Source organism: Larimichthys crocea, chromosome III (genome assembly GCF_000972845.2).
Source record: "Larimichthys crocea isolate SSNF chromosome III, L_crocea_2.0, whole genome shotgun sequence".
NCBI lineage: Eukaryota > Metazoa > Chordata > Actinopteri > Sciaenidae > Larimichthys > Larimichthys crocea.
Genome location: NC_040013.1, coordinates 45,365,660 through 45,379,282, shown reverse-complemented (window position 1 = coordinate 45,379,282; position 13,623 = coordinate 45,365,660). Strand labels below are relative to the sequence as shown.

At 42.8% G+C, this 13,623-nt stretch overlaps 1 protein-coding gene across 1 annotated transcript in view; it reads left to right on the top strand.

Annotated features, from left to right (window-relative positions):
- thada (THADA armadillo repeat containing) overlaps window positions 1-13,623 on the top strand; it is a 91,775-nt gene that overhangs the window by 72,337 nt on the left and 5,815 nt on the right. Inside the window, exons 33-36 of the mRNA XM_027277657.1 lie at window positions 2,868-2,992; window positions 5,591-5,663; window positions 6,486-6,636; window positions 6,981-7,100. Coding sequence (XP_027133458.1) covers window positions 2,868-2,992; window positions 5,591-5,663; window positions 6,486-6,636; window positions 6,981-7,100 — 469 coding nt within the window. The remainder of the gene's footprint in view (window positions 1-2,867; window positions 2,993-5,590; window positions 5,664-6,485; window positions 6,637-6,980; window positions 7,101-13,623) is intronic.

Sequence of the window (13,623 nt, the reverse complement as noted above, 5' to 3'; positions counted from 1 at the left end):
CATTGAAAACTACTAAAACGAAATAGAACTTAACAACGGTAGAGAGAAAAGCCAGCACAAATCCTCCTAATTCTTACTATGCTAGCTTTCTGTTTGCAGATATTGATAGTACTGACCTATTGGGAGCTGCACAAACAAGTTGCCACGTAGCTGTAGATGAGTCAGCTGGCAAGTCTTACTACAGCTAATCAGTGGAATTTCGCTTATCTGGAGGGTAAGCTATGGAGAAAAAACTTGACGTGCTAGAAAAAAACTGACTGCAATTTTGGAATCAGCTTGCCAATTTTAGTTTTAATCGGCATAAAAATCTAACTCAACAGAATTTTTTTTTCAAATTGTTCCCCAGTGTATGTGTTTCTGGTTGCATCGCAAATAAGTCTAATATTTATCCTCCTGGCTCTGTTCTGCCCCTTTTAATGCTAAGTGCTCGACTATGCCCACCTGCTTGCTGCTAGGGCTAGCTTTGTCTCTCTCCTGTTTGATTGGTTTATCACAGGCTGCCTGCTGCAGCTGGAAATAATGTTGTTGGACCAGTTTGTGGGCCTGAAAACCAAAGAGTTTATAAAATAAAACTAATCTAAAACTCTGTGGGTTTGTCCCCTAGAAGGGACCCTTTTTATATTTTTACCCAGACTTATGGATCCATTGATTATCGTAAATGATGAGTGCATCTTTACAATTCCCTTAAAGGTCTAGTATGTATGAATTAGGAGGCTCTATTTACAGAATGTGACATAAATGGAATATAATATCCATAGCTATTTATTTTTCATTAGTGTAAAATCACCAGAAAATAAGAATAGTTCAGTTTTTGTTAACTCAGAATGAGCCTGTATATCTACAGACAGAGTAGGTTCTCTTCCATGGAGTCCACGTTGAACCACAATGTTGAATAAGAACATCTCGTGAATCCTGTCCTAAATGGACAAGATTCACGAGATGTTCTTGTTGTTGTTGAATTGTTCACATATAAATATAGTATCACTCAAAAGTTGGACACACCTTCTCGCTCAGTGGCTTCTTTATTGTCTTTCTTTACTTTCTAACATGGTTAACATGGAAGACGTCAAAACTATGAAGTAACACATGGAATTATGTGGTGAACAAAAGAAGTGCAATATAAGTTTAGATTCTTCAAAGTAGCCACCACTTTGATGGCAGCTTTGCACAGTCCCTCAGTCAGCTCCATGAGGTCATCACTTGGAATGGCTTTCAATTAACAGGTGTGCCTTCTCTGAAGTTAATGAGTAGAATGTTTTGCTTGTTGTTCAGAGGTAGTGTTGGCATACAGTAAATGGCCCTATTCGACTGTAGTAATCCACATTATGGCAAGAGCCACTCAGCTAACTAAAGAGAAACGACCTTTCCTTTGCCCTTTTCAGTCGCTTTTATATTTTAGATTCTTCAAAGTAGCCACCTTCTGATTCGATGACAGCTATGCACACTCGTGGCATTAACCAGCGTAATGAGTTAGACACCTGGAATGATTTTTTCAACAGTCTTAAAGGAGTTCCCATTTTGTGCTGAGCACTTGTTGGCTTGCTCTTTCACTCTGCTATCCAGCTCATCCCAAACCATTGCAACTGGCAGCGGTTGGAACCAAAATCTAAAATTTGGACTCCTTAGACCAAAGTACAGATTTCCACTGGTCTAATGTCCATCCCTTGTGTTTCTTGGCCCCAGCAGTTCTCTTCTTCTTGTTGGTCTCTCTCAGTAGTGCTTTCTTTGTAGCAATTCGACCGTGAGGATCTGATTCACGTCACCTCCTCCATACAGTTGATGTTGAGATGTGTCTGTCACTTTAACTTGAAGCGTTAATGTGGGTTCTAATCTGAGGTGCTGTTGATTGGTGATTTCTGAGGCTGGTAACTGAACTGTGTAACTTTTGGTCTTTTCCTGTGGCAGCCCTCACAAGAGGCCCTCTTATTTACGTAATTTTTGATTGACTGATGTATCGTACCATTCAGAGTCAGAACAACAGACCAGCAGCTAGGAGGTCTACTTTGCTACCTTGTTTTTTTTTTTACTGCTCACATGCACAAATACACACACACACACACACACACACAGACACACACACACACACACACACACACACACATGTTTACACACTTACACTGTATGCACCCGCTCGTCCTGCTCTCCACCCACACAGATCCTATAAAGCAAGCTTTATTTTAAAGCTCTAATAACAGGTTGGGGCTGTGAAAGAAATAATAATCATCGAGATATGCAGGAGGAATGTCAACATGTGTTCTCGGCTGGATGTGTGTTTTTAACGGGGGTCTCACGCGGTGGAAAACTAGTCTTTTCCTCCTCTGACTCGGTCAGCTGCCTCCCCCTCTGGAGGAGTGACCGGGCAAAGAAAACAGCATTGAAAGGACGGAGAGGAGGGGTGAAGCAGCGAGGGGTGAAAGAAGCAGAAAATCAAGTTTAGGAGGTTAAGCTGAATGGATGCTGAGGGTAAACAAAAGACGAGGCACATATTACTGCCTGAATGAAAGAGGGAGCTGTAGCTGAAAGCTTTAATGTGCCTCCCTCTCTGCCCATCTTTGTGTGCACGCATGTGCTTGTGCATTCATATACATGCATGTATTTGTGTGTGAAAGAGAGAGTGAGGCAGCTGTGTACCCGTGGTTAGGGTGTGCATAGGGAGGATCTGACCGGTGTGGTAAAAATACCCTCGGGGCAACTTGCCAGCCGCACTGCAGAGGACACCAAAGCTGTGTTGATGGATGGCCCTGAGCAACTTCCCTCACCAGTAGCTTCTGTGTGTGTGTTTGTGTATGCGTGTGTGTGTGTGTGTACATTAATATCTGATTTCCTACTCCTTTGACAATCTCTTTGTCTCTCCTTCCTCCTCTCAGGTCCTCACAGTGTTGTGTGTGTTGAGCTCCAGCGATGAGCTCCACTGGAGGGATGGTGTTAAGATTCTGTCCCACGAGGAGGTCCTGCTGCACCTTCTTACTCTGGCTCAGAACTCTGCTCACAGGTCAGAGAAGACACAAACACACATGGACATGTACAAATAATCTTTGACGTCATCCTAAAGTCATGTTCATGTGATACCCTTTCCTCCCTCTGTTTGGGCCGAAGGAGTGAGTTATTGCAATATTCCATCAGATAGTTTACATCAGGTTCAGTGTGTTAGTCAAGGACACTTCATTTCAAACTGATATTTCAGAGAAGATGGTTTTAAAGGTTTGATATTGGGATAACCCCAAAATTCTATAAATAATACAGCCGGATTTTGAAAATGAACACCACACCTGTACACCAGCTCAGAGATTAAGTTCTCTTAAACAAATTAAATCTTACATGTTCAAAAAGGAGTCGGAGGAAGTATACACTTTCATTTCTTCCCCAACTCTGATAAAACTTTTTTTGGGTGGAGGGAGGAGTGGGGGTTTATATGCCTTTGTTAGATAGACGACAGTGGGGAGAGGAAATGAGAGGACCAAGAAATGGCTTGACATACAACAAAGGTCCCTGGCTGAACATGAACTGGGGCATTGCGGTTCATGATTAACACCTTAACTGCCAGTCCACCGGCATATTGTCATCACTTTTAAACATTAAAGACACCACAGCCATGCTAGCACCTCTGCAGGGCAATGCTTTGAGCTTAATGCTAACATCGGCATGCTAACATGCTAATAGTGACAATGCTAATGTTTCGCAGGTATAATGATTACCATGGTTAGCATCTTAATTTAGCATGTTGGCATGCTAACATTTGCTAATTAGCAGTAAATACAGGGCAGCTCAGGGTGATTGGAGTATCGTTAGTTTCAGACAAATTATAAACTTTAACCTGATGAAACTAAATTACGAATTTCTCATCTGTGCATCGTGGACGTCTTCACCAGGCTTAATGACATCCATTAAGACATTTCACTAAAATACTAAAATATTAACCTCATGCTAGAGTAAAGGTCAGAAAACCAACAGAGAGAGAAAGATTTTCCCGTCTCCAGCTCTGCCAGTAACATGGCTAAAACCTCTTAAAAAACTATGACTGCACTGGAAATACAATGTTTTTCATTTTAAAGATTATTTTGATGGTGTTCATGCATGTGTTTGTGTTCAGCAAACATCTGGATTGTGTTTTCTGGATCTTCTAAACCATGTTAGACTAAATATCTTGTACATAGGCACCTCTTCTCTGTGTACCATAGCGTACAACAGGCTAATACCTGTAATTCATTTCAAGGTAAATGCAGGAAAAGGGAGGCAACTCCAAAATACTTTCTCCATCCTGAAAACGTGCTGTCAAAACAGTCCCTAAGCAATCCCAGACTAGCTTTTAACTGTGATGGATGGAAGAGACATGGACATGCTACAGGTCAAGATGCAACCACACACTCCTCCTCCTCCTCCATTCCGCTGTTTTTTCTGGCTCCCTCCTCTTGTGAAAGAGCCCTCACGCTGCTGTGGCAGGCTGGCTGTCAGAAGGCTTGACAGGAGAGACGCTCTGGTCCATTGGCTGCACCTTAACCCTGCACCTGGGCACACCTGAAGTTACCGGCTCTTTTTCTGCGTGGGCGTTTGTGTGGTTGCTCATGTATCGCAGTGATATTTAGTTTTGTCCACCAGCCGCAGAGACAGGTAGTCTGTACAAATAAAGAAAGTAGAAACGCAAACGTGGATGAAAGCTGATATCTGTGCTCTCAAAGGCATCAGAACATTATTCCTCTGTTAGATTCGTCACACCTGTCTGGCTCAAACCATTATTTTTGTCAGAGTTTACGAGAGACTCATGAGTCACAGGCCCCCCTCTTACCACAAACTTATTTGGCACGTACTATTCCAGTATTTGTGTGTGTGCGTATACTGTAAGCCCTTTGACATGCATTGACAGACACACACACCTTCCTTGACAAGCCACTGCTGTACTTTTCTCACCCCGACAAGAGAATACAGGCTTGAATAAGGATTGGATTACAAAGGCTTTTAGTCCTGTAAAGCCTTTTCCTGGCCACAATCTCTGGAACCGGGGATCCACTTTCCTCTTGGAGCGGCCCCAGGGTTATGATTAGAGCTGGGGAGGGATGAGATTGGGTTCCTGGCTGCCCTTGTCTGCCGTGTGATTGAATGGCACTTGGGCTATTGTGAACCATAATGTAGTGGTGAGTACCAGCACACTTCTTTTGTGGATTGTAAGTCAATACAGTTGAGTGATGTGTGTGTAGTTGGTGATGCTGGAAGGTTATGTGTGCGGAATGGTTTCCAGGGAAAGATTGGAGCAGCATGTTATCATTTGAGACCCAATCACAGCACTGATACACCAAATTAAAGGGTTGGTTCACCCAAACGGCAAAAAAAAAGTATTTACTTACTTACTGGACTGCTAAGAACCCCAACTGAAACTTTACACACATCCATTGTATTGGAGTTCATCTACTAAGATGAAAACACTTTTGTCCATGAATAAAGCTTTTCAGGCTGTAGAACCCCCTCTGTCCTTAGACCTGCACTTTGGTTCCCTAAGACACCTCCTAATACCTCAAAGTGTGACAGAGTAAGGGTCCCTCTTTCTGGACAGACCAAGCTTGGATGTTGGTATCAAGGGTTTGATTTTGTGTTTCAGTGTGGAGCTCCACTGTGCTTCTCTGACCCTGGTCTCTCAACTGGTAGTTCAAACGGTGAACTCCAACCCTCAGGTAAAGACTGACTCTGTTCTACTAATCTCTCACCTTGCATAGAAAAGTGTGTTTGGTTAAAATTACAGTTCTGGAAGATGATGTCAGTTGTTTGTGCCATCCATCATCCCAATGCTGTTTTGCAGCTGTGCATACTGCTCACTCGCCTTACTACAGGGCAACTTGTCACCCTTTCACTGGAAATGAGTATTACAACAAAAGAAGTAGTTATCTTTCTTCAAGAAGGGTTAAATCTGGGCTTATATCCAGAACTAAAGAAGTCTCTTGGATGAGAGGTGAAATGTCTTCACAGATCTAGAACCAAGACCCAAGACTTAACCCTTCTCAAAGAAAGATGACCTGGACAGCGTTGCATTGTAGCCAGTGGTCATGTAAGCCAAATTTCTTCCTTGTAAGTGGCAATAAAATGCACCAAGAATCAAACAACTGTTTGGATGTTTTAGATGAATTAGTGAATTGTCAGTGGTAAATCATGTCATGGCCTTAACAGTCACCAGATCCGAGCCCAGTTGAACACCTACTGTATGGGAGGTTTTGGATTGACATCACAAAGTATCTTTTTGAAGAATGGTGTTCATCCCTCAACTAGAGTTGTACAATCTGTACAACCTTTTCTAAGATCTTTTCTCACCAAGAAATGATCGCACGACCAAAATAAGTCTAGACAGAACCAACAGAACTTACAATGCTTCCACAAAGGAACTTGAGTAAATTCATGGACAAGCTTAAAGACCACACTCCAGATCATTATGTGTGACTGAAGCAACATCAGAAGGAACTGACTAAAAATGCTTATTTTTCTGATCTATCTGTATCTCGCAGGGTGCAAGTGCAGTGGCTTGTTTAGCCCAATGGGTGGCGCTGGTGTGCTCATGCTGCAGCGAGGAGCAGCCAGTGGAGGTGAAGCTGACAGCCGCCAAGGTGTTGGTCAACTGTACAGCCACTGTGCTGAGCAGCCCACATCTGCCACTGGGTGAGTCTCAGTCATGGAACCACTTGAGGAAACGCTGACCTCCCAGGCAGTGTGGAAAAATACTATGATGTCAACAGAAGAAAAGAAAAAGTTGAATTTGTGCTGCAGAGAAATTCAAATCTTCATTCTCTGAAACTCATTAAAGAACAAAAAAACATTTTGTTGACCAGAAATGTAAGCCTCAAGTTCGAATCTGTGTGGAACTAGTTTTGTCCCAAGTTGGTTTTTGGGGTGAAGTTAGAGTTAGTTATATAATGACCCCAAAAGTTACCTAAGTAAACGTGTGTGTTTGTGTGTGTGTGTGTGTGTGTGTGTGTGTGTGTGTGTGTATGTGTGTCTTTCAGGTCTGTCCACTACAGTTTCTCTGTGGAAGAGTCTGTTTAAGCTGCTGCAGGATGAAGACCAGGAAGTCCGAGATTCAGCCTCTGACTTTATCTCTGTACCTGCACCTCTGCTCAGTACAGGTACACACTCACTGCCAGGACGGGGAAACACACACACACACACACACACACTCATAATTATACAGAAATCTGCTCTTCCAGAGAGACTAATATACATTCAGTACACTCAAACGCATATAGACCCAAAGCAGTAAGACAGCAATAATAATGCATACTGAAATATGTGAAATATACACACACACACTGTTGTATAAACACATAAAAACGCCACAAACACATGCTGATGATAAAAAGGGTTGATGACATCATTTCGTGCTAAGGGTTGGGGAGCATTCCAGGAATGAAGGGCGCTAATTCTAGTTTGGCAGTCGGTACGCATGAGCGAAAAGTGTGTTTGTGTGTGTGTAGGTGTGTGTATGGTTATGTGTCATTGTTTTGGGAACATTTGAGGTCTGTTTTCTGAAGAAGTGTATGATGGCAGGCTTTACCAAATATCCCAAGTTAAACACACACTAATGACAGTATTATCCTTGTGGAAGCGCCCTCCTAATTGTCTCTTTCATACACACACAAACACACACACACACACTGACAGAGGACTGACAGCTGTCGGTTCTCAAGTGCCCTCCCCACAAACTGTGCGACTTCCTGTCCTCGCAACACTCACTTCCTGTATTTTCCCAGCTTTCCTCCAGGAGCCACCCTCATTGTGTCTGTCGCTGCCGATGGTATCACAAACATAACACAAGGCTAGAAAACATCTCATCAAAAGTCTCTGGGGGCTGCTCCATGCCAACGTTCATGGATGAGAGGGCAGAGTCATAGGCGAGTGGGGAGGGGGCTCAAAGGGTAGCTCTTATTTTTAGTGACTGCCATTTTATTTTGCTTAGTGTCCACACGTAGCTGAGGAAAAAATCCAAACTTTTCCTTTAAAGGCAGAGTCTGTTTCCTGATCTGGAGGCTCAGGAAACGCTTTACAAATTCCTGAAAGTCTTTTGATACCAGGATTTCATCCAAAAGCTGTGTGTGTGTGTGTGTGTGTGTGTGTGTGTGTGTGTGTGTGCTATATGTGTTTATGTACATAAGGCCAGACAGGGTCAGATAAGCTGTGAGCTAAAAATCAGATAGGAGCTCAACAGCATGACTCAGATGGAGGTTTTCTCTCCAACAGGAAGAGCACACAATAGGCATAATTACAGAGTGGGTATCCTTGTGTGTGGGGTATCCGTCTTTGTCCTTCCATATTCACTGCTCGTTTGGAGCACAGTTTTTACGTGTGTGTGTGGGGGAGGCAGAGAGTGTGTTAATTACCGTAAATGTTGATCCTTTTGTGTGACCACTCTGGAGCCGAGGCACTCAGAAACCTGCTTTAACCTCTAGAGATCTTCATGGAAATGGCTCTCTGAATTCCTGTTTTATTTCAACACGTGTCGTACGCGCAGCAGGAATGTAGTGCTCAGCGCAGGGAGAAAGAATGAGGCCGTAAATTGGTAATCTTGTATCAAATGAAACGAGAGACTTGGCCAGGAAAGTTGAATTCCTCATGTAAATGAAAAACAACAGAAAACCCCCAAAACAAATCACATCCCACTGACCGTGAAGAAGAAACAACAAAACCTTCAATCATCTTTCTAAAAGCTCAACCTTTAAGTGATGGTTCTCAAATTAAATGCAGGACGCGGAGCTGCTAGTAGGGGAGCTATGGCATTTAATGAAGTCATCATGATTGTATGACCGCACTTACTGTGTGTGTGACTGTGTGTCAGTGTGTTAATGCAGGGTTGCCACCCTTTAACAAACAGCAGGGGGGTTCTTGTACTGACTTCCTGGAGAGCAAAGCATCCATTACTGAGCTTTAGTGTGGCTGTTGTGCATATTTTGACTCTCTGAGAGAGCCACACTTTTGCTTATGTTGTTATTCAATATAGCTGTACTGATGATATGCATTTCTGAGCTCGAGTGGCTCACTGTTCAAGTTCTTGACCTCCACAGCAGAGACCTGGAGTTTGATTCCGGTAGTGATACCTTTGGCTTGATGACCTGTATAATATCTCAGGTCAGCAGATTGACTCCCTGCTGTCAGGAAATAGAAATGAAATAACCTGGCATGCTACTCCAAACCACAGCTATACAGTGCAACGCTGTGCCAGTGGAAAAACATTACTGTGTGTGTATGCAGGTCACTGTGACACTGTGTGTGTGTGTGTGTGTGTGTGTGTGTGTGTGTGTGTGTGTGTGTGTGTGTGTGAGAGTGTGTGTGTGTGTTTTATGACCTGCCGTTGCAGAGTCAAGTATCTGAGGTGTTAGCTGCTTCAGATGGAGGTGACGACTCCTGGCCCTTTGATATGGAGGACAGGCAGAGATGTGGGAACATAGACGGGTTCTGCAGCTCACACACAAACACACACACACAAACACAAAAGGACAAAATGCAAAACACCCATTCCCCCTTGAGAAAGGAAAGAAATTTAAATTTGAAATGGGATTGATTGTATTTAAAGTGTAGGTCTATGTAATCCATTATATTCAGACAATTAAATGAACATGTTTACACTGTGGTGTATATATAGCCTGGCTCTGTTCAGTATTATCAGTCTTCTCATCTAACTCATTAAGAAAGCAAATAAGTTGGTTTACCAAAATGTTCCTTCAAGCTCTGAAACAAGTTTAGAGAAGTTTTATTTTGTGTTTCCTTGGTGTCTTCTAACAGTACAGAGACTATTTTGTGTCCCTGGTAAGAACGTTAAATAACAGATTGTTTCAAGTCAGTGAATGCTTTTTTGTCTCACCTAAAAATAGTTGAGTTTTAGTCTGATAAACATGTTCTTTGATTTTAAAGCAGGTAAAATCCAAATAAACCTGTTCCTGTGTGTCTGTGTGGGAGAGACATTTATGCAGATTCACATCAGGTTTGTCTTCTTCCCAGAGATGTGAGTCACAGTGGACCTGTTGTCTTGGACAGGAAAAGCAAATCTAATTTAACCCAATCCCACCCTCCAACAGCCCCTCCACCCCCGCCAGAATCACCACCACCCAAATACCTCCAGACTAATTGGGTCTGAAATCAAACTCCGCTCACCCTCGCTGGACCTCCAGCGCTGTGACAGACTCGGGGCAGGAACAGAGGGATCACTTTATATATAGAGCACAGGGGGATTTGGATTGGACGGTAGTGTGTGAGAGGGCATTGATTAGAAATCTGATTGGAGAGAAGAAAAGGGCTAAACAGAAAACAGACACTTTATTTCAAATGATTCATTTGAAAGTAAGTATGAACAGCTTCCAGACGAAACATATTAACATACAACATATAATAAATACTAATCAGTCATACATACATTACATATATTGGACATTATTTGTTCATGTTGCATAATATTGCTGTGTGTGTGTGTGTGTGTGTGTGTGTGTGTGTGTGTGTGTGTGTGTGTGTGTGTGTGTGTGTGTGTGTGTGTGCCTGCATGCTAAATATGAAGCTACACCAGTTGGTGATATTGTCTTAGAAATGGGGGAGCAGCTAACCTGGCTCAACAGAAACATCTATTAACATCTCTAAAGCTCACTGATTAGCATGTTCTATCTTGTTTGTTGAACCGAAGTGTGAAAAGCGGCTGTTCTTGACTCATTGCGCAAATAATCTGGCACATAATCCTCAAATTCCAATAATCAGAACTGCCATTTTTTACAGATCAAATTATGGAGATATAAAGTGTTAATTATGTCAAGAGATGTCCTCAGGCAGATTTTGGTACCTTCAAACAGAACCCGGCTAACTTTTTTTTCCAGTTCTTCTTTCTGTTTATCCACCGTTCTCCTGCAGAGTTGAACTCTTTGAAAGAATGCAGTCCTCACACTCTGCTGACATGCTCATGTTTTTCAGGTCATTGTCAGTGAACTGCAGTAACCTACTTAGCCTACTGTAAAGCTGACAAATGCAGAATATGCCATTCATGTGTCCTTTCCCCCGGTTCATTCATTTACAGTGGATGACGCAGATGAATGGCCCTGAAGGACACTCATTAAACAGACCTTGTCCTATTTTAGCTCAATACTCATTCAGCCATTAAACCTGGTTTTGTGTTAGTTGATGTCGGATGAATCGCTGAACGAGGTCGAGGAGAGTGTCACGTGTCGCTAATTTGAGAAGGAACCCGGACGCACCTTTGGCTTAAATCTTTCCTTCTGGATTAAATCAGCTTTCCATTCACTCTCCAGTGAAAACACTGAAATTATGTTTTTGCTGCTTTCGCCGTCTTTGGCTGAAAAAAGCAGTGCAGAATGAGATTTTAATGATTTGGTGGGCGGCGTGAAATAAAGTCGCATGTCTGCAGTAATGACTGGTGTCTGCAGGCTGTGTTGAAAGGTGTGGTCAGTGCACTCACAGCCGTGAGTTGTCACGCTTGTTTATATTGTGTCGTTTTGGAGATATAATAGGAGTATCTTGGTGTGGCTATTTCACAATCAGACTGTGAAACGGACTTAGCATCGTTATGGTGACGTTATTGTCAGTGAACACTTTAACCCTCGCAAAGCACCTGGGGAGTTGATTTCATCAGGATAGTTCATATTAATAAAATGTAAAAATGGGAAGCAGACCAAATTTATTTCATTTCTTTGTAAATTTATAATTTCAGACATGCACCAGATTAAATGTATAATGAGTCCAGCTGTAGTACCATTTCTGTATTGCACAGAAAGAAATGAAACATGCGTCTGGTTCATCTTTTTAAGACCACTCAGTGCTCACCTTCTTTGTGCAAACACATTAAGATGTGTTTGATAAACCACAAAGCCGCGTGAGCAAGCCAATTTTACGTTTTTGTGGAGATTGTGATGTCAGATTAGTCCGGTTTCGTTCGGTTTGTCAGGGTGACGCTATATGTGAACCCCTGCCTATCCAGCAAATATGAAAAAATGTCCCAGTCGTACAATCTTTACTCACTGTGATCATTTATTAAAGGTTATTATTCAAATTCATCACTGATGCAACTTGTTAGACAAAAGAAAACGCTCTGCTGCTTCCAAATGATCACTCTTCAGCTCAGAGCTGTTCTTCAGTTATGTCACCGCTCCCTCTCACACATCAGGTGCCAAATATTGGCATCATGGAAACATCTTGTCTTTCTGTGCATGTTCTGCCACGTCTGAATAAAGCTGGAACAGACATCTATGTCGAAATAACTTTTAAAGGGGTGTCCACCCATTTCACACAAGAACTTCAGTTCACTGGTCACGAGGAGGCCTGTGAAAACAGTCCTATCTTTTCCTGTGCGGATGTTGAGGTTTCCAAAGTTTAAAAATGGACTACTAATGGGTTGCATTATGGGAAGTGTAGGATCCAGCATTTTGGAGTTCGACCCATACTGGGGACTTATCTGACTCTGACGCTCTGTGATTTGTGTCACAGTTTCCGTGACAGACAGATAGGAGCCTCTGTTGGCTCCCTGTTGAGGCAGCCATTCACTTGTATTTGACCCTTTGACTGAACTAACTGCTGACTGTGGTTCATGACAAATGCTGCTACAGGGAGCTCCAGAATCTGAGCGTGTTCTCAGACCATTATGTCCATGGTTATGCTAAACATTCACTGAGTTTTGTGCTATTATTATTCAAGGTAAAGTTTCCTGTTGTCGTCGTTGTTGCTCTGGGTCACCGCACTCCCTGTTTCTCGTCAGCCTCCAGAGGAAGTCAGGGCTGTAAAGTTTGTGTTTTTATTTCACACCTCTGTATCTCACACCTATGCTTCCTGGTGTCTCGGCTCCACTGTAGCGTCTGTAGCAGACGCTCCGCGTGTTGCTGTGTGAGGGGAAAGTGTCCCTTTGAGCTTTTGTGAGATTTCTGTTGTGGGTGTTGCTGGTTGAAAACCATCTTGTCTTTGTCAACTGTCACTTTTGCAAAAGTCTGGTAGTCCCCACAAATCCTGCATATATACATGTTTACTGTCCCTGTTAGACAGGCTTTGTTCGGGCTGTATGGAATAAAGAGCAGACTGTAGAGCAGAGAGCAGGTGTAGCTGAGGGAACCGTACACTGGTCCATCACTATGTTCCAGCTCCCATGCAGGGAAGGGTGTAGCTGTAGCTGCAAGTCACAGTGAGGGCTTATAACCCAAATCCTTCAGATGTGGGCGGCTAAGCAGAGGAATTAATTCCCAATACAGTAAACATGATGACACCAGCGAGAGGAAGACTGCAGGGCGGGAAGTGTTTTCTCTCATTTCACTGTTCTGACCCCCAACCCATGCCCGATCCACCCCCTCCTCCTCTGCTCAGTTCAATGGGACATCTGACACCCCCCCAGCTGCAGAGGCTCAGTGAGGATTTAGTGAACAGCGAAGGCCTCTTCACTCTCTTAATTTAATTCACTGACTTTAATGACACGACTGTTGATCAGACACAATGAGGTCGCAGCAGCATGCAAAACGTTGTTACTCAAAAAGCAATGAACAGTTAGACACATGATATTTCTGTTAGATACTGAGCTATTATTGAGTTCATTATCACTGAAGTCCCACTGTTTAACACAGCTCAGTCAGAAGAAAGAGGAAAATTATACTTTTTTTTTTTCACTGAGAATTTGGGGAG